At 34.2% G+C, this 20,094-nt stretch overlaps 1 protein-coding gene across 9 annotated transcripts in view; it reads left to right on the top strand.

The window, feature by feature from the left end:
- Positions 1-20,094, top strand: part of dlg1 (MAGUK family member discs large 1) — a 379,146-nt gene that overhangs the window by 354,376 nt on the left and 4,676 nt on the right. For 4 of the 9 annotated variants that reach the window (XM_018509877.1, XM_018509879.1, XM_018509878.1 and 1 more), the window contains 7 exons: positions 11,558-11,771; positions 12,660-12,817; positions 13,959-14,208; positions 15,347-15,449; positions 16,092-16,130; positions 18,131-18,172; positions 19,400-19,516. In XM_018509877.1, coding sequence (XP_018365379.1) covers positions 11,558-11,771; positions 12,660-12,817; positions 13,959-14,208; positions 15,347-15,449; positions 16,092-16,130; positions 18,131-18,172; positions 19,400-19,516 — 923 coding nt within the window. The remainder of the gene's footprint in view (positions 1-11,557; positions 11,772-12,659; positions 12,818-13,958; positions 14,209-15,346; positions 15,450-16,091; positions 16,131-18,130; positions 18,173-19,399; positions 19,517-20,094) is intronic. The other 5 variants (XM_018509880.1, XM_018509883.1, XM_018509884.1 and 2 more) reach the window with 5 other exon arrangements.

Genomic DNA, 20,094 nt, shown 5'->3' with positions numbered 1-20,094 from the left:
TTCATTTCTTAATGAATTCATTAAAAGAATCCTGTCTAATAATCCGATTTAATTCCTAATAATAATAAAAAATATGGGATCGTGAAAAGGTAAAAATATTATACATAATGAATAAAATATTTTAACTGGAAAAGAGATTTATGTAGGAAAATGCAGGGATAAATTAAAATCCAATGTTTCAGAGCGGTAATATATATTTTATATATATATATATATATACATATATATATATGTATGTACATTTATTTTATTATATAAATTTTTCTTTCGAAAGTTTTTATATAAAATTACTATGTAATATGCACACAGAAAAATCATTCTATTGCTGAGAAAATTACTTAATTAATTTTCTTTCTTTTTTTCAAGTACTTAACGGGTTTCTTTAACAAAGAATATTTTCTTGATAATAATCCTAAAACGTACAAATTTTAGAAAGACTCATTATTATGTGTTCAAAACAAAAATTTATTTTCTTTGGAAGAATGAAATTAATCGAAGAAGCGACTTTATATAAATAAGCAAATCGAATTTGTTTTAATTTAATAATCTTGATTGAAGTATTAAATTTATACTAGGATTCAAAATGTATTTTGAATAAATTTGATGTTTTTGATGAACTTATCACTTGCGTATTTTTCTGTTTGTGGATGCCAGTGATTGTTCGAACAAAAATTGAAAATATTACAGAGATTTTCTTATGGACCGCTGCAAAACGTGCTCTCTTCATTAAATCTTTCCTAAAGTCATTCTCTCAAAGCGCCATTTTCACAGTGCAATAAAGACTTTAATACTACGAGCAGGCGATCTAACGTAATTTATGTACAGACATGAGCAATCCCTACCAGAACAACCTTGAAGCTATAACGATCATGCTAGGAGATATTTCGTTGCGAAAGTTCGATACACGACCCGGGAAATCCCATTAAAGTCCTGAAACTTCGTTGCTTCGTGTGCTTTCGTTTCCGCTTCTGTTACGCGCATCACGAATGACAAGCTTTCGCATGGAAGGATCATTCTTCTGATCATTTCCTTCTGGGTTCTCTTGCGTAATAGATCAGATCGAAGTAAAAGAACTTTTTGCGATATTTACAGTCCTTCGAAATTTTGATTTTCAGCACAATTCCCTAGAATTTCCTTTTCTCATACTGAAAGATAGATAAGATGGTTGAACAAAATCTATATGAAAGATACATATTTTCATTTAAAATTAAATTAGATCTTTTTTGCCGAAATAGAACGAACATTGTTATTAATAAATGGCAAAAAGAGACAAATGAACATACTAATAAACTTTTTATAGACTTTCTTCAGGTAGCATTTTCGTCGGAAATGATCTGATCTGTCTCTCGTTTCGCGTGCCCCTCATAAAACGCACGTGGCTCACGTGCTGCTTATCAGCGCTTTCCCTCGCCCTGAGGGTGAACAATTCCGTGTCAGCACAGGAAGGAACACGTGGTACTCCGAACCTTGAAATTACCCAGGCGGGTCCCCGTGGGGCGCAGTCGTTTCAAGGACTCCTTCCCGCGCGCTCGGTCGCGCAATGTCCTTATTAAGGAGTAGGGTCGAATGCCACTCCTTGCTGAACACGGCCGTGACTCCGGTCTCGCGTTACTTCAACAAGCTTTTCGGGTCAAGACCGTACGAGCTTATCCGCCTCATCGCGACCGGCATTAAGTTACGACCGTGTTATTAAACAACGGCTGACATCCTCTATCGATTTCTTGCGAACAAAAGTATCCTCCCTTTCGAGGAAATTTGTTACCGTCAATTATGATAAATATTGAATTACTTTATATAGTAGGGAAGTACAAGAGAAAATATATTAAGAGCAACTAAAATATCCATGGTGTATCAGTTTTCAAATAAAATACTAAAATAACTAAAAATTATTGTGTACTAATTTTTAATGTATTTTGTTTTATCTTCAAAGCTTTCGCATCACAATGCTTTAAACATATTTTTAACAAAATTTTAAAAAAGAAAAGAGTATTTGTAATTATAAAAGAAAATAGAAAAACATGATAAATAAACGTTTATTGTACCATACAATTCTTTGCTTCTCTTTGTATTTATGTGCTTCGTGTAAAGTAACTACCTCCGGATATACTATATGTATAAGTATTACTGGATCGATTCTCGTCCTTGGAAGTCTCTTGGAGTATCTTACGGAAGAGGATATCGAGTTGTGAAAGATTCATATCTTCACGATACAGATCCTATTGTCTCCAGAGAACGTGCTATTGGCACAACTCTCGACTGAATCATCCGCTTCTATCAGCATATTCCTCAGGGATACGAGTAAGTTTCCAAGATAGGCCAAGCACGAGAAGTTTCTGATCTTTGGCCTCGATAAACTCGAGTAACATGCTTATCGAATAAAATAATATATTGAAATCATTTTACATCAAAAGTGAATTTGATTTAATTTGATTTCGAGAAAATAATTTTACTTTATTTTTGAAACCTGGGATGTGAAATATGCAAAGCCAACAGAAAATATCTCTAGTGTGAAGTTAATAATTTTGCATGGTATATACTTTGTCGCGAAGAAAATATAAATAATTATGGGTAAATTATAAACAACATAAAAAAATATTTTATTTTGTTTGTGTTTTTAAAAAAAGATATTGTTTTTCAAATCAGTAACACGAACGACAACTAAAAGTATAATACAATTACGTCAAGATATTGTTCGAGCGCGCTTTTCAAAACGTTTCAAGCATTACAATTGCAAACTGCAACCACGATACGATAATGGAGTACTTATCTGCTACGGACGATACAATTCTGTCTTATCTGATAGAAGCTTTTATTTGCGCGCTTTGTAACGGTCCACGTGCTGCAACAGTTGCCGATAAGTATGCATAAAATCGCAATGTCGACGGATGCTGCGGAAGGCAGCAGCGAGCTTGTTCCTATATCGAAATGCAGAGAGAGCAGGGGATGCTACTATATATACATATTCGTGTGGGGGTGTCGGGTGTGCGCGCGCGCGTTTCTTTGCAAGTAGGTCAATCGAAGAAGCGATACGTCGGGAGTTTCCATTTTCACGAAACTAGCTTTGATTACACTCGCTACCACAATTAGCGGCGACACAAACAATTTCTACAAATGAAAAAATAATTAATCCTGAAGTACATACTCGAGCGATTCATACACTCTCTCGATTGACTTCCGATGCTTTTAGTCAAACGAAAGTTATGCTATTAAGAAGCTGCTAATGACGATGCAAATAATGTGCGCTATACCGTGGGGAGTTCCATTTCTCATACATTATTTTTCAACGACAAGTTCTTTGATCAATTTGAAGTCGATTTTTCATTAGCTAATGTCAAGGGAGATCGCCATTTACCGTAGTTTTTATCATCATATCTTTATAATTGAGTTTTTTTTTCGATCCAATTAAAATTCTATTAAAGGAATTCTATTTAAAATTCACAATTTATAGGTCATTTCTAAGCAGAATCGTAAGGCTCGTAACTTGTTCTCGTAAGATTTGTAAGAACTGGGACTCTGGAATGTTTATAAATTTATACAGTATCTTTACAGACAGCTTTTTGCTATCCATAAAATTTACGAGAAATTGTAGATATTTACGAATGATCGTACGTTTTATATGCATAGAATTACAACTCTAGTCATAAATCCTACAAGCCTTAAAAAAATAAGCCTTACGATTCCGTTTAGAATTGACCTATTTTTGGTAATATATTTTTTTTCTAAAGTGTACAGTATAGTTAGTTTAATAATCTAATTTGCATAAAAACTTTTTTCAATCGCTTATAATTAAAAAATTGTATCCATTAAGAAGAAACGGACTCTAAATTAATTAAGGTTATCATTATAATGAAAATATACCACATTTTGCAACTACATTTATAACAATAGTACTTATAAATAATACTTAACTTTCATATAATATTTTAATCTAATTTATTTATCAAGTGATTAATTATTTAAAAAATTAAACATATATTTCCTTTGTACATTTTATTATAGCCTATTTTCTCTGTCATTCGAACGAAATTAGAATTAAAATTTTATTTCCAGTCGCATATTTTTACTCTTATAGGATTGCACCTGGGTCTTGAATATAAGCTACTACAGAAAATCAAGAAGACTGATGCAATTATTTCACGAAAACGTCGTCTTTAAAGGCTGTGCATTATGTTTCATGAGACTGCCTGGCTTTAGCCACACAAACCAATGACGGGTATTAATTGCCGCTTCTCCAGGTCGCCTCTGTTGAATCTCGAGGAAAAAGTAAAAGGAGAGATGAGATATAACTCTTTAGCCGAGAGACGCGTAATTAAATCGTTCCTCGATGCTCTGAGGTTTTAATCGTGAAATGTAATTTTTCAACGCTTCTCTTACGAGAGATCGAGCTCACTGGCTTTTTAATTCCTTCGATGTTTCTTCTTGGTTTGTCAGCATTCGGAGATAAAAGTTTTGTCAGATGGTTGCAACGCTTCGATGCGCTCGTCTAATTTGTTGCTTTTACGCGCGCGCTTTGTGCTCACGACTTCTTTTTCTTCTGCTCAAATAGTTAGGAATACCGAGAGTTCTTCTGCTTTCAGACATTTTGCCCATTAGGAGAAATTTCTTTTAAATTGAACCATGGATTTTTCAGTTTATTTAAAATATTTGCTTCGTCCAAGTGAATATCCCATTTTGCCTAATCTAACAATCAAAATAGAATACTTCCACATTTTTCACGTGAGTTTTTTTTTCCTACATTATGTGGCCTAGTATGTTTAAATGATGATTGAAGTTTCTCACTAATTATCAATTCGCAGAAATTATTTCGTACTATTTTTCTTCTCTGTATTATCCATACTATTTTCTCGTAATTCAGCATTCTGTATTTTTCTATATCTTTTGATATTCCTAATTTTTATTCGCATTATACAATATTCTCTCATTGCTATTCTGCTTTCTGTATACATTTCACTTGGATCTTTCTGCCACACGTACAACATCTATTTATCCTGTACGCTGTCTTTTTGTGTCCCGTTTCTTTTTATAGGTAAGGAAAATCTTTCTCCCCGTATATACTCTAAGGAACTTTATTCCAGGGTAAAGAGGATAAATTTACCATAGCTATCTTTATCCACATCTATTTCTGCATCATTCTTTATTTTTTTATGCGCGAGCAACGATTTTCGCTGATATGTTTAGATATCGGCCCTGAGCGTGGCCGTGCGAAAAAGGCTGAAAGTTTAGCGGGTTGCCCTAGTTTTCCAAAAGAGCGGCGGTGGCTGTGGCGGTGGTGACGGCGGCGGCGGCGGCGGCGGTGGTGGTGGTGGCGATGGTGGTGCTACGAGCTACGAGGCGGTGGTGAAAAGAGGGTTGCGACGCAGGGTTACAGCGCGCGCCAGAGAGAGTCAGCTTATTTCTATCGATCCTGACGATAGTAGTTCGCAGTGGCCGCCTCGGCGGCGCGGCGCATGGCGACACGATACGGCGCGGCGGCGACTACCTATGCTCCGCGGCCTTTAATCCGTCGCGACGCCCCCAACCGACGTCGGGACGTCGCCGTTGGTTCGTGATCGAAAGAGAGTACGGAGAGAGAGAGAACCAGCAACAACGTCGCGCCAGCTGGTCCAAGGGATCGCGCGTCATTTCGCCCTCTCTCTGCATCCCTCTCTATCTTTCTCTCTCGTTCTCTCTAATTCTCTCTTTCTTTCTTTCTTGCTCTTCGTCTACCACTGCTCTCTTCCCGCATTCGCTATCGATCAATCTGCACGATCGACCACAATCACGTGTACTCGCGTCCGGATGTTCGCCGATACGCGCTAACCATCGACAAGGGTGCATCGTGTAACGAGAAACCACTCCTTGGTGACAACTCGTCCTTCCGCAGCGGAACCGCAGTGGCGTTACGTCATTGTTCCATTTATTCCGAGCTGCGAAGGAAACAGGTGCGCGTTTTACACCACGACTCGTCTTCAAGTGCGCGAGTGCGAGTAGATTGAAAATCAGCGCAACCATCTGTTCTTTCGTTCAGACAAATCGTGCTGTTCGTTGCGATGAGAAGATGAAGAATCGGACATGTGAATGAGTGAGGAATTTACCGCGCACTTGTTTATTAGCAAAATCGAGTGCTTTATTGACGTGGACGCATGTAAGACGAGGTGCACGAGACGCTATCTTCGCTGATGTTTATCTCGATGATGAAATGGGAAGAGTGGAGTGTCCTAGGAACGGGGGATGCGGTTCAAATGGTATGAGAGAGTATACGGTACTATACATATTGCATTAGGCGGAATTGTACGTTACTCTTAAAGTGGGAAAAACGAAAAACGGTTTAAGAGTTGACAGCAAATAGTAATTTGTGCGATTGCTACACAATCTTTCGAAGAATAAACGAAATGGCAAGTAGATAAAGGACATATGCGTACTTATATATATGTATCAGTTATATATAACGTTTCAGAACTGCAAAACCAGACATAATTGACTTGAATTCAATAAAACAATGAAAGAATTCTTAATAAATGTAAATTTATAAACTAATTGTTTATAACTAATTGTTTTTCAAACGTCTTTAGCTTTCCATTTTGCAAGCTAAATTCTTTGCAGGATTGCAATAATATAGAATCTTCGATATCTCGACAGTTCGAAGTGCTGATAATTTATATGTATTAATTTCGCTTATATTTTCAATATTGATCAGTATTAGTTTTTGAATACATATTCGCGTTCACGGTCGTGTATGTAAAGACTCGATAAAGCGTATATTGAATGGCAACTCTGATTTGAACATCCGCTTTAAATATAGATATTCAATCCGAAGTTATCTATAACATTGATATTTAATCCTTTACAAGTTCACGTGATGATTTTTCGTGTTGTATTCTTTATTATACGATGAGTCCTTCGTATTTGGACTAGTTTTTATTACTTTTACAAATGTACAAAAATTATTAAACTATTCTTACGTATACTTTAACATATTTAGAAAGTATTTGTAAGGTTATATGTGGAAAAAAGAAATAAAAAACATTATTTAGTAAAATGTTCCTAGTATTTTAAAGAAAAGAAATGCGTAGGACACACGAATGATTCAATCGTACAATCATAAGTACTTTAATTACCTTTGTAAGGGGCTCCGCACAATAATAGGAACAGGGAACAGAGAATAAGAATTTCAACCTATCAGAAATCATGTATTGTGGAATACACAGTGTCTGATAGGTTGAAATTCTTATTCTCTGTTCTCTGTTCCCTGTTCCGTTTATTGTGCGGAGCCCCTAATTCTCTATGACATGTTTAATGCTCGTTTCTATCGATATAGACTAATTTTAATCTTAGTTTAACTTACTTTTTATCTTTTTCTAGTTCTATAAATTAGGAAAGGATAAATAGAAAGGATAAATAGAAAGTTAAATCCAGATTAATCTACATTGTTAGAAATGGACATAAATCCATACGAAGGATTTATAAAATGGAAAGCTGAATATCTTTCGAAAACAATTTGTTTAATAGATTATTCTCGTACTTCATTCTCAAGGTTTTTATTTGTCTTTACAAGTTATATTAGCTATTTCTATCTCGGCGTATATATCTATAAATAATTTTTACGCTTATCCATATAATATATTATTATGACATATCTATTATAGATATATTTACGATAAAAGTGTACTTGATATTATATCGTCGATCGTATTAATATTAAATCGATATAATATCCCACGATTTTGAATCGTTCGCGTGGACATTAGATAATATTACTGCGTTACAAGACGAATCAGTCAGATTCCTAAACGTCTCAAGTTGTCTCATTACCATGATTTATCGTTGTAGAGTATTTACGAGCGCAAAATATACTTCCCCTTTAGGTATTGCGCAATATCGCGATATGTACTGGAAAATCCGTTTCCTGCACCGACACACCCGTCTCGCGAAAGGGGGTCGGCACGCGTTGCGAATAATGCGAATACGTATAATTAAAGCCTCGAATCGAGAGCACATGATAATACGATCCGTAATACGTGCCGCGGACATAACTAGTTAGTGACACGCGTCAACGTCAATGCGCGTGTCCGACTGGCGGAAACATATGTTGCGAACGTCTACGCGCATCCGGCACGCACTCCTCCACCACGCATAGACACGTAATCCCCGTTTAGCCAATCGCGACGGAGGATCTCGAGAATGTGGTGGATGGACCAATTCGACAACTGCATCAATCACCGAGTGACCCAATAAATGATAGACGTGATAAGAAAATTATATACCCATTATTCCTTTCGTGTATCGAAACATTCTTCCACAATCAAATTTTTTAATAAATATTTTCTATTATCTATATAGAGTTATTAACAAATAATAAATAGTGAATTTTAACTGAAAAAGCTCTGTTTAGCAATTATATACACTGGCACACGAAAATTTCGAACTTCATTAATAAAAGATGTTGCATTTGCCGGGGAGAGAAGAAATTATTATTAGAAAAATTATGTTGAAGATAAAATTATCTGGATAGGTTCTTTTTTTTTACATTTTTTAATGATAATAAAAAAACGATTGTTAAATTTAATGTCACGGTTGTTATATTCTTTTATTACTAATATGTTACAATAGAAGCGAAGAAATGTGTTATAAATGAGAATTGGAACGATGGCTCGTTTCGATCTATCGACAATAAATGGACGATAATGTCAAAGTTTTCCTGAGACGTGTCAGACTATCCGATCTCTTTTGTAGGATACCATTCTTTTTATTGCTAGCAAGGCTCATTGATATTTACGCTAAAAGTACGAGCCATTTTTTCACGCACATAATGATACAAAAATTAATACTAAAGTGCATACATTATCATTTTTATTTTTAATGAAACATAATAATATATTTTTTATATTTTAAAATATTAATATATATTCTATTAATATTTTTAAATATCAGTAGAATTTTATGAAAATAATATTTTAATAATGATTATAATGTTTGATTTGTGCGAAACACGATTACATTTTATACATATAATATTCCGAGTATCGAGTACTTATCACGCGTGTGCAACAAGAGCGAATTGCATCCATTAAGATAAGCGAAGAGCGAACAGTCGGATGCGAACAGCTTGGATGGTTGTCTCTCGCGAGCTAGTAACATGAACTTAACTTGTGTTCCCGGCGGCAGCGCACCAACCGTTAATTCGAGGTCTTCGTTAACATGAGCAAGAGAAAGCCGTCGTCGAGTAGTTGCGCTTCGAGGTTGCATACAGGTCACTAACAGGAATTCATGTTACGTACCATACAACCCGACGATGGTGATGACGTGCAACCTTCGTAATTTCGTCCCTCGAAAGGACTTCGCACTAATTATATAGAAAATTGGGTTCCGATGAAATGAGGTTTTCACGTATATTGTAGCTTATATGTGGTGAACCAAAAATATACATGGCTCAAATAATTGCTAGTTCTTGAGCTGTATAGGTAAAAAAATGTAAAATTTGTGTTTGTAGAGCACCTTTAATAAACCACAGCTCAAAAATTATCCATTATTGAGCCTTATGTCTATGACATCTTATTATAAGCTATATTAAATGTGAAAACTGATTTGGGACTTCATCGGGACCCAATTTTACATACAATTAGTGCGAGATTTACTAATTATACGGAAAATTGGGTCCCGATGAAATAGTCAGTTTTCATATATGATGTGGTTTATAATGCGGTGAGCAAAAGATGTCACAGAGGCACAAGGCTCAGTAATGGATAGTTTTTGAGCTGTGATATCATCATCTATCAAATATTATAATCAAACAAAATATCATGTATCAAAGGTGCTTTGTAAGCACAAGTTTTACACTTTTGATACACCGCAGTTCAAGGATTCATTATTTGAATCATGTGTATTTTTGTTCATCATATTATAAGCTACAGCTTATAATATGTGAAATCTCATTTCACCAGGACCCAATTTTCTATATTTAGTGCGGTCTTTTAACAAATACCTAACGAATACCTAACTCCAGGAAACGTATATCCGTTAGTAAAGAGCTTTCGAACAGCGATAAAGGCATAACGCGAATGTCACGTTACGTTTGAAAAATTATCCTCTTACTTTGTTATCGTCGAACATAGTAGAACTGACACCAGATAATGGCTGAGGGATTTTTTCTAGCCCGTGTGTTAGTAAGCCTCCATGAATTGATTTCTTCAGTTTGTTTATGTCTACGTATATGCATATGTGCAAGGGCGTAAACATATGTGTATGTGTGTGAGGATTAGTATCCCGCCGACTTGGTTGCCCGGATGCGTAAGCGCTTACGTAGGACGTTTCATTGATCGACATGCTTTTGCGTCATACTCATGCCGTTTACACGAATTCGTATATGGTCGTCATTGTTGAACTGTTGACATTTATATGATATCAAAAAGCGACTGTGCAAAAGATGATTTTAATGGCCTTTTAAAATAAATGATCTTTGTGATCACATTTTGGTTGGTCGCTATTCACACACACACATAGCTCTTATTTTAAAATCGTCTTATGTAATAATATTTTATTTTTAAGATACTAATACACGGCTTTGTAATTGGGTTTATGATTATACTTAAGATTATACTTAAGACAGTTTTAAACAAGAACCGATTATGAATACAGACTTTTATCTTCCGTTTTTTAAGTAACAACAATAATAATAATCTTTATTGCACTGTACAACATAGTTAATTATAAAGCTGGAAGATGAAAAAAAATACAAAAGATAATATAGTACACGATGAAGCTCCGAGAAGACTCAATAACAAAAGTAGAATATTAAAAAAATAAGCAAAAGTAAAAATAGACAGCAATATCGAATATAATTAATTCGTATACATGTGATGTGTTTTCTTATAAAACTAGATAATAGACCGCATTGAGAAATTTCGACAATTTTGTTCTCTACAGAAAATCTATGCAGTTCATACAAATTTCATATTTAAAGTTGTGATTTCGAGCTTAATTGCACCTTGGTGCAATTCGTAATATCGAATGTGCTCGTCGATCTTTAACGTTATTTTAATGAAATTCCCAAATTTCTTCACCGAAATTTATTTCGTCCGATCGTACAGAGATATATTTGTGTGGGAGCGGGATAGTTCAGTGCATAATTAGGATGCCATCATTCGCGCAAATCCTCGCATTATGCTCCTCGTTATGGCAAAGTAGATTTTAAATTTGCGAAAACTGCGTGGCATGACGGCATGAATTTCCCGACCGGTCTTCTAGTTAACGTGATAATCGCCCCTATAAGAATCGTGATGAAAATTTGCATTTTGATTCGCGATTAAAATGCAAGTGCGTTGACACGCAATACGTAGCCAGACGTAAATCTTAAATTGAGAACATCCACGCTTGTCTATGATTTATAAATATTTATAAATTAATTTATCTCCTCGGTGCTCTTTAGGTGCAGCAGAAATTAATCAACTTACATCTATAATCTCAGCATATTTTATAGAAATGCACATACATTATCCAATCATTAATAATAATTGCTGCAGCAATTTCACATTTCTGAGAATATTATTAATATTAAACATGGTCCATCTCTTTTTTTCAGGGAAGTTCGAACCGTCGTATTGAATAAAGGCTCTCCTGGTCTGGGCTTTAACATCGTTGGCGGTGAAGATGGTGAAGGCATCTTCATCTCGTTCATTCTAGCCGGAGGTCCAGCCGATCTCAGCGGTGAATTGCGCAGAGGTGATCAGATATTGAGCGTTAATGGTATCAATCTCCGAACAGCCACCCACGAGGAGGCCGCCGCGGCTCTCAAGGTGAAATCTTCGGCTTTGTTTTGTCATTATTTTAATAATATATAATCGTTACTCTCTAAATCTGAATCAGTGGATACTCACTAATTACCCAATGGCATACTTTGCACTGATAATCACTGAAGTTCAATTAAAAAGAAAGAATGTTTGAGCATTATATAACTAAATACTGATATTTGCATATTAATTTCTTCAATCTTCCAATACCATATTCATTGAATTTAAGCACTAAACAAGGTTAGTTAGATCACACAATAAAGATTAGCTAGGTTAGGGATCTCACATTAAATTCACTGATTACCAGTAGCATACTTGGCACTGATATCAGTGATTATCCACTGATTCAGATTTAGTGGCTGTGCTAACTTTAGTCTTAAGCTAGCACAGCCATGGGTTTTAGCGAATTGGCTGGAGCAAAAAAATCGGGAATAGAGCAAAAAATTAGCAAAAAAATAGCAAAAAAATGTGGTATAGGTCGCGTTTGATTGTGCTGAAGTGGCTGTGCCAGCTTAATAGACGTCATAATTCAGCCATTTTTGGTACTTTTCAACAACAGACATAGTATAACACAGTGATCATTTCATTTTCGTTTAACGTTGGCAAACAATAAGAATCTAATGATTCACTATGTTGCACTATGTCATCCGTATCACTTCTTGGAAAGCACCTTTTAACTTCGGCAAAAAAATTATGATCCGTTAAAAAAAAATTTATTATGAAATTTCTCTTGTTAACCGAAATTTGAATTAAAATATTAAATATTGAAGAATGCTGATTACATAAATAATAGTTTTGATATTAGGTAGTATTTATAAGTTACTTTCTTCAAAAAATTTCAAAAATTGCGATTAATCGAAAATAATGAATATGGATTTTTTTACGTGTATTCAGGGTACTGGCCAAACAGTGACAATCGTGGTGCAATACAAACCGGAGGACTATAACAGATTTGAGGCGAAGATCCAGGATCTTAAACAACAAATCTCGCAACAGAATGTAATGACAGGCACCCTCATGAGGACCTCTCAGAAGAAATCACTCTACGTGAGGTAATTATACTTTTGCGATTATCTTTCGCTTTGATCATTTGTCGCATAGGATTCCAATTTGAAAACCGTTTAAATCGGGATTAGTTATCTGATGTTTTTATGTCCCCACGGCGAAAAAATGTGAATTATGTGGATATTGTCCTTTTTTTTATGCATATTTTTTTCTTTTTTAATGACTATTCTTTATGAATCTTTAAATATGCAATTTCATCGAAAATCTGTAATAAAAAACCGTTGTAATTAATTAAAATTTTTATTTTTTATAAACAAAATTTTTCTGAAAAATGTCACTTTAAGCTATTTAGTCATTAGTGTGTTTATTTTATTTAATATTTGTTTGGTTTTTCTACTTAGATACTTTTTTAAGAAAATCGTGAGTAAATCCATAATGTGTTAAAATGTCAACAAATCGAAAAACAATTAATAATACAATATATTGTATATACAATGTATTGTTAATAGTAGTAATTTTAAATGAGACTTGAATCACTTAAAGCATTCTCAGTGATCGTTTATGTAAAAAAAATGACTACTTTCGGATTAAACACATTTAATTAAAATTAGAGTGAAAATGCTCGTATATTTTTAAAACAAATTAAACAGAGTCGTGGCTTATTTCGAGCTTATAATTAGACTGACTTTAAATTAATACAATTATCATAAGAATGTAAATATTACATAATATTCTAAATACAATTAATAAAATAATATAAAAATACAAACATTTCGGCTTACAAAAGCCATCTTCAGTGTACAAAGCAAAAATACATTATTAAATAAACGAACCAATTAGATATCGCATATAATGAAATATTTAAAAAAAACTATCAGTGGTGATGTGTCAATTTATATAAAATTCGAATGTCAAAATGTGTTAAGACACAAAATAAGAAGAATGATACTGAAGAAGGTTTTGTAAACCGAAAAAAATGTTTGTATTTTTATATTATTTTATTAATCGTATTTAGAATATTATGTAATATATATTTATATTCTTATGATAATTGTATTAATTTAAAGTCGGCCTAATTATAAGCTCGAAATAAGCCACGACATTTAATTAACACATAGCTTCGCGTATAAATAAATAATTTGTGTAAAATATGAAGATAAATATGACATTGATATTTTCTCCCCAAAGAGCGTTGTTCGATTACGACCCCAACAAAGACGATGGTCTGCCGAGCCGCGGCTTGGCGTTCCGTTATGGCGAAATTTTGCACGTGACGAATGCTAGCGACGACGAATGGTGGCAGGCGAGAAGAGTCACCCCACAGGGCGAGGAAGAAGGTCTGGGTATAATACCCTCGCGCAGGCGATGGGAACGTAAGCAGCGTGCCAGGGACCGCTCTGTCAAGTTCCAGGGGCACATGCCAGTCATTCTTGATAAGGTGAGTTAAACGGGAATTTCTCGAAGCTCCTAATTTCTCCGAAAATTATGAAAAATCACGAATTATAATACAATTATAATTATATATTATTATTATTATTATTTGGGATGATTATACAAATATAGCGGAAAATTTTCTCTTTCGTTAAAAATTGAAGTAACAACTCGTATTTATAGAAATATTAACGAAATTCGCCATATGCAGCATATACAAAATTTAATCATTATGTATTATTTTAGTAAAAATGTAGTTGTTTTAATCTTTTTTTATCTTTAAAATTTTATCTTGATATTTTTTTATATTAATTGTAAGTTTGATTTCTTATTTTTTGAGTTTATTCGAGGTAAAATACTAAATTTTATAAAATCTGAGCACGTATTATAGAATTGTTCAGAATGGATTTCGATTGGAATGATTTCGTTATCCCTAGAAAATACAATAAAAATCTAGAGAATATAATTGAACAATTCCTATCGGAATACATTTTGAATAATTCCACAGTACATTCCTGATCAAAGTGATAAAAGAATTGATGACATTATTTTATTATCTTAAATTAAGGAAAATTTTTGATGAGGCTTCTTTGCAATACAAATTACGATTCCGCGACATTCTCGCGATGCGAAATAATTCATAATCTCGTTTGGATAACGTGCGTAATCGAAAATACATGTCCATTCGACACTGTTTCATTTACTAACGAGGAGAGATGTTTAATTAAATATTTATCGCAATCAATAGCCGTATGAGCCGTTTCAGCCTGCAAATTTGATAAGGCCAAAGAATTAATTTCAAATTTGCGTGACAAATGTTTCAGTTGTAATGTTTTCTCTCTAAAAGAATCAAATTTCTTCAAAAATCACAACAAAAAGAAAATTATAACAGGGAACTAATTTATTTTAGAAGATTGTAAATATAGTGTTTTTATTAAAAATTTGTACAATTTTTTATACAAAAATTATCATATGGTTTAATGTTTTCAGATTTCTACACAAACATTATTTCAACTGTTTTTATAATACTTTATTTTCTTCAAAGATTGTGAATTTGATAAAATTATTTCTCATGAATGAATTCATTGATGTACAAAATTACAAGATTTATGATTTGTTGATCATAGAAAACTTGTTAATTTCAGCAATCGACTCTTGACCGGAAGAAGAAAAATTTCTCATTTAGCAGGAAGTTTCCCTTCATGAAGAGCAAAGACGATAAGTCCGAGGATGGCTCCGATCAGGAACGTGAGTATCTAGAATGTGATTGGTCTCTTTTCCCCTCCTGCACGTTCTGTGCATGTTCTGATCCATATTTACTGTGTTTTAATGTTTTACTCGCCATATGTATTCGCCTATACTTATATCGTACGATTTAACCGCTGAATTATGAAGTTATTCCTCACCCTCAAGCCTCGGGCCGCAGTCTTCACAATCGATGGGTTCAATTTTTATTAATAATTAATAATTTTATTGATAATTCTACGTCCTACAGCAAACTCGAAAGTTTAATTGAGAACATTATAGTGTACAAAATGTAACGATAGAAAAATATTCTTCTTCTAGTAAAGCAACTTTCCGCGTGTATTCTACGATATTGTCAGTATTCACCTAAATAATGCGTATACAATTTCTTTCATAATTATCGTTGTAAAAGTTAATTCTTCAAGATTTCATAACGTACAATTATAAAAAGCGTTGTCACCAAAGTCGATGCATAACATGATTTTCCGTGTAAAAATCGAAAATTCGAGAGCAAGTAAAATCATTGATAAAGTCCCAACTTCCGGTGCGATGAGCCCCGATCGGACACGCCCAAGTCCCCGAATGAGCTTGTGTGTTTTACAATGTGAAAACGTGACATGTGTTTTGTTTTGCCTGCTTGTGTAGGAACGCCCACCACACCTGAGAATGAGAACGATCCCACCCGTAAGTATCTTAATTAGACATGTAATAAGCTCTGTAAATATGCGCTTTCGCCATTTTTCATATGCAATGACGTCAATAGTGACGCAAGCTTTAAAATCCACGCTAAAACACGAGAGTTGAGACGAAATTTTAATGATATATTGGATGAACGAATAATTACATACACGAAAAGAATGATTTTGCTGAAGTATCTAAAAATTTAACTAGACACAAAACTGAAAATAATTTTATTTAGACGCGCGATCAAAATAATTATATAGGATACTCAATCTGATTATTAGAATGTTAAAACTTTTTACGTCGTCATTAATGCTTAAGCGTTCTATGTAATTATTTTGATAGCTCAACAAAATTTTCAGGTCAATATACTAGATAAACTTTTATATATTTTAGCAAACTGTTCTTTCCGTGTATAATTTAAAGAAATATTTTTGTTCTGATTATTTATTCTCATACGAAAAGGACAATTTTGTGGACGTATCTAAAAATTTAGCTTAATACAGATCTGAAAATAATTTTGTTGAACTACAAAATAATTATATGTGATATTCAAGTTGGTTGCTATAAAATTAAAATTTTTTACAGTATTGTTTATCATACACAAATGCTTGAGTTTTCTATATAAATACTTCCATGATCCAACAAAATATTGTTAAATTCGTATTTAGCAAAAGATTTTTAGAGCAAAATCATTTTTTTCGTACAGTGAAGTAAATTGTTAATATATAACGATCGAAAGAAAATTGAGAATGCATGATGTTATTTGATTATAATAAAAAAAATGTTTGTTTACAGTATTTATTTTTAATGTAATTGGCTTTGTCTCGGATCGAAATCGAGTTTTGGTCGAGACTGAATCTCACAATGTTGCAATGTGCGCGATGTCGCTTGCGGAGAACCACACCGTGCATCATTTAGCAGCCGCAGTAGCTTCATTTGCGTCCTTCGACCTCGCTTGCGCATGCATGTTGCACCTTGAACTTTTCTACCCCGTGCAGGGTCTCTAGACTAACATCCCGACCGACACGCTCTTATCTACGCTCTCGACTCCGCTTCTAACTTTCGGCTTTTCACTATTAGAGGTTCACCGGTAGTCCATAGAAACGGTCCAGCACGGTAGAGCAATGTTCCTCTCAGATAGTAGTAGTTTACATTCTCTCTTTCTCTTTTTCTTTTTTTTTACTTTCTTCCACCAAAGGATAATTGACATGGTATACACGCATCCCATTCATCTCAAAGATCATGTCACGAAGCACATCATCCTCCATCAGATGCATTCAACAATACCTCCGGATCGATAAAACCGAAAAAGAAATTGTTTGAAGTATTAGATGCATGTACGTCGCATTCTTATTGTGTTAGATTGAGAAGAAATCTCGCTCTTCGAATGACATAACACGCGATTCAGTGTTTGACATCGTAATAAACGAGAAGATACACACCACTTAGCTGAAAGAAAGAGTGTTACAGTCTTGAGTTGTACACACAGCTGATATTGTTTTTTTCTTCGTGTTACGCGATGTTTTTCTCAAGCATGAGTGTCCCCATAGCGAGCGAGACTTTAACGATTATTTATCGGTCATAAAAAAAAACACTTTGATACAAACTACGCTTACTACGAGTATCTCTTCAACGCAATGCTTCCACAAATAACGTGCAACACATAACGTACAAACATTCCGTGATTATTTCACTAGGGAATTTGCATTCTTCACGAAATATTTTAGTTATGACGATATATTGAATTATGACAATCTTGATTTTGAAGAAAGGAATAATTCGGACGATTCAAATTCGCGTGTCGTTTCTCAAATCTACAAATACATTCGCATCATGGTCCATCGAATCCATCCCGTGCGTAGCATTGGAATCGCGCGCGCACAGTAGGAGAGAGTTTTCTCGAAAATCTATAGCGCTTCTAATTAATTCTAGCGATAATTAACGGTCGCTTATTTAGTACGCAACGTATACTGAAATGTATTCAACTTGTTATGTTCTAGCATTCATGCTGTGCTACACCCAGGACGACACTAACACTGAAGGTAATCATGTCTCTCTCTTCTCTCTTCGTTCCCACTCTTTCTATCTCGCTATCTTTAGTTCCTCTTCCCCTCCTCTCTCTCTCTCTCTCTCTCTCTCTCGTTTTCTTTTTCCTCTTTCTCTTTCTATACATGTACAATATATCTCTCCTATATATTCTTCCTCACACTGAAGAGATCGCATTGCCTGGGTCAGCCACGCGCGATAATGAATTTCGGTCACGATATTGTTTCGCAATTACGTGCTGGAATAGATTAATATTATTAATATAATTAATATAATTAATATAATTAATATAATTAATATAATTAATATCGGTGCAAGAATTATGTTAGTATTCATTATCACGTTAACGTTCATTACCTCTTGCGATGTTATTTAACATAAAATAAGTGCTTATGTTAACGTCCACACGTATTTAGAGAATTCTGCATAGCATAGGCTCAAATTTATTGCAATTATACAACAATGACCGCTCCAAAATTTATAATTATAGTATTTGTGAAATGTTCTGACCGAAAATCTCATCCCTTTATTCGTCTACCATCCTTGCGAGAGATATCGATCACGCTTGCATTCATTTGTCAGCAATAATTCAGCAACCAAATATATGATGTCAGCCTTTATTATACGTCATGGGCAGTATAGCATATCTATTGTTTTGTTTCAATGGAAGTATGCATATTCATACGAGATGAAAAGGTCAACTCGAAATCTTCATTAGTTAATAATGATGACGTTCGTGCAGTTAAAGCATATAGAAATTTATTCAAGCCTAAAGAATATAGATAATCTGCATCCATGAACATTAATACACAATAGAACAATTGATAAAGAATAATACGATACAAGATGTTAAGAATGTAAATTAATGTATAAAAAGTACGTTTTTTTATTTTTCTATGTCTCTATATGTATGAATTATAAAGCAGAATTTATTATCCTATAATATTTAAAATAGGGACAATATTTGCAATTTTGCACAATATGATTTCGAATTGAACTTGAAACGAACACTGATTATATATCGAGAGCTTTTGTCACAAGCGCATTGTCTGTCGATGAAATTTCGCATACGACTCTTTTAGAATCTCATTTTAGGACCTTGATTGTCCGCTACTCTTCCTCCATCGCCGCCGTCCATCATTCACCTCTCATTCATCACCATTAACATTATTGTCCTTTTATCTCTCTTTATTTTGATCTTTTTCTTTTCTTATTTATTCAAGATTTATCTTGCGCTACAGGGAGTAGAGAAATTTTGTTTCGCGTTCAGCTGCCGTATATGGAGGAACTCACGTTAGTTTATCTGGAAAAGGAGGGCGACGAGCCCAATGACGATCTTAGTAAGTCGTAGCCGAGAGCAAATGTGTGAACCGTAGTGTGAGCGCGGTGCGCGCACACAAAAAGTCGATTTGTTCCTCTAGGAAACTAACGCAGATCACAGACGATTGTAACCCTGTCAACGGGCGATTATTTAAAAAAAAATTCGTGTAGAATAACCGAATAATGTTGTTTGCAATCCATGTATCAGCTAACGATCCTTGATATTTTCTGATCTTCCATTAATATTTCCGCTCTTACGCGAATTTACCATGGGTAAAGATTCTCAAATAAGAAATTGGACACTATACGTTTGGTTTGCCATATTTCTCAAAACTCACTTACAAGTAACACTAGGGAAGTGATAATCACCGATTATTCTGTAACTACGCATATAAGTAGTTCCTTAGAAACTATTTGACACGTGATTTTTTGTTTTTCCCCAAAAACGGTTTTTGGGGTAAAAATCACCCTTGCAAGTTTTGGGGTGAGTTAAAATATTATATTATTTTATTATATAATAGTATTTGTAGGATTTCTATGAAACTTGGTATCTAAGGGTTTTTAGTGCCGCTGATATAGAATTTGAAGTCAGCTTTTG

This window comes from Trachymyrmex cornetzi, unplaced genomic scaffold (assembly GCF_001594075.2).
Source record: "Trachymyrmex cornetzi isolate Tcor2-1 unplaced genomic scaffold, Tcor1.1 scaffold320, whole genome shotgun sequence".
Lineage (NCBI taxonomy): Eukaryota > Metazoa > Arthropoda > Insecta > Hymenoptera > Formicidae > Trachymyrmex > Trachymyrmex cornetzi.
The sequence above is the reverse complement of the archived record's forward strand: the minus strand, read 5'-3'. Positions and strand labels throughout refer to the sequence as shown.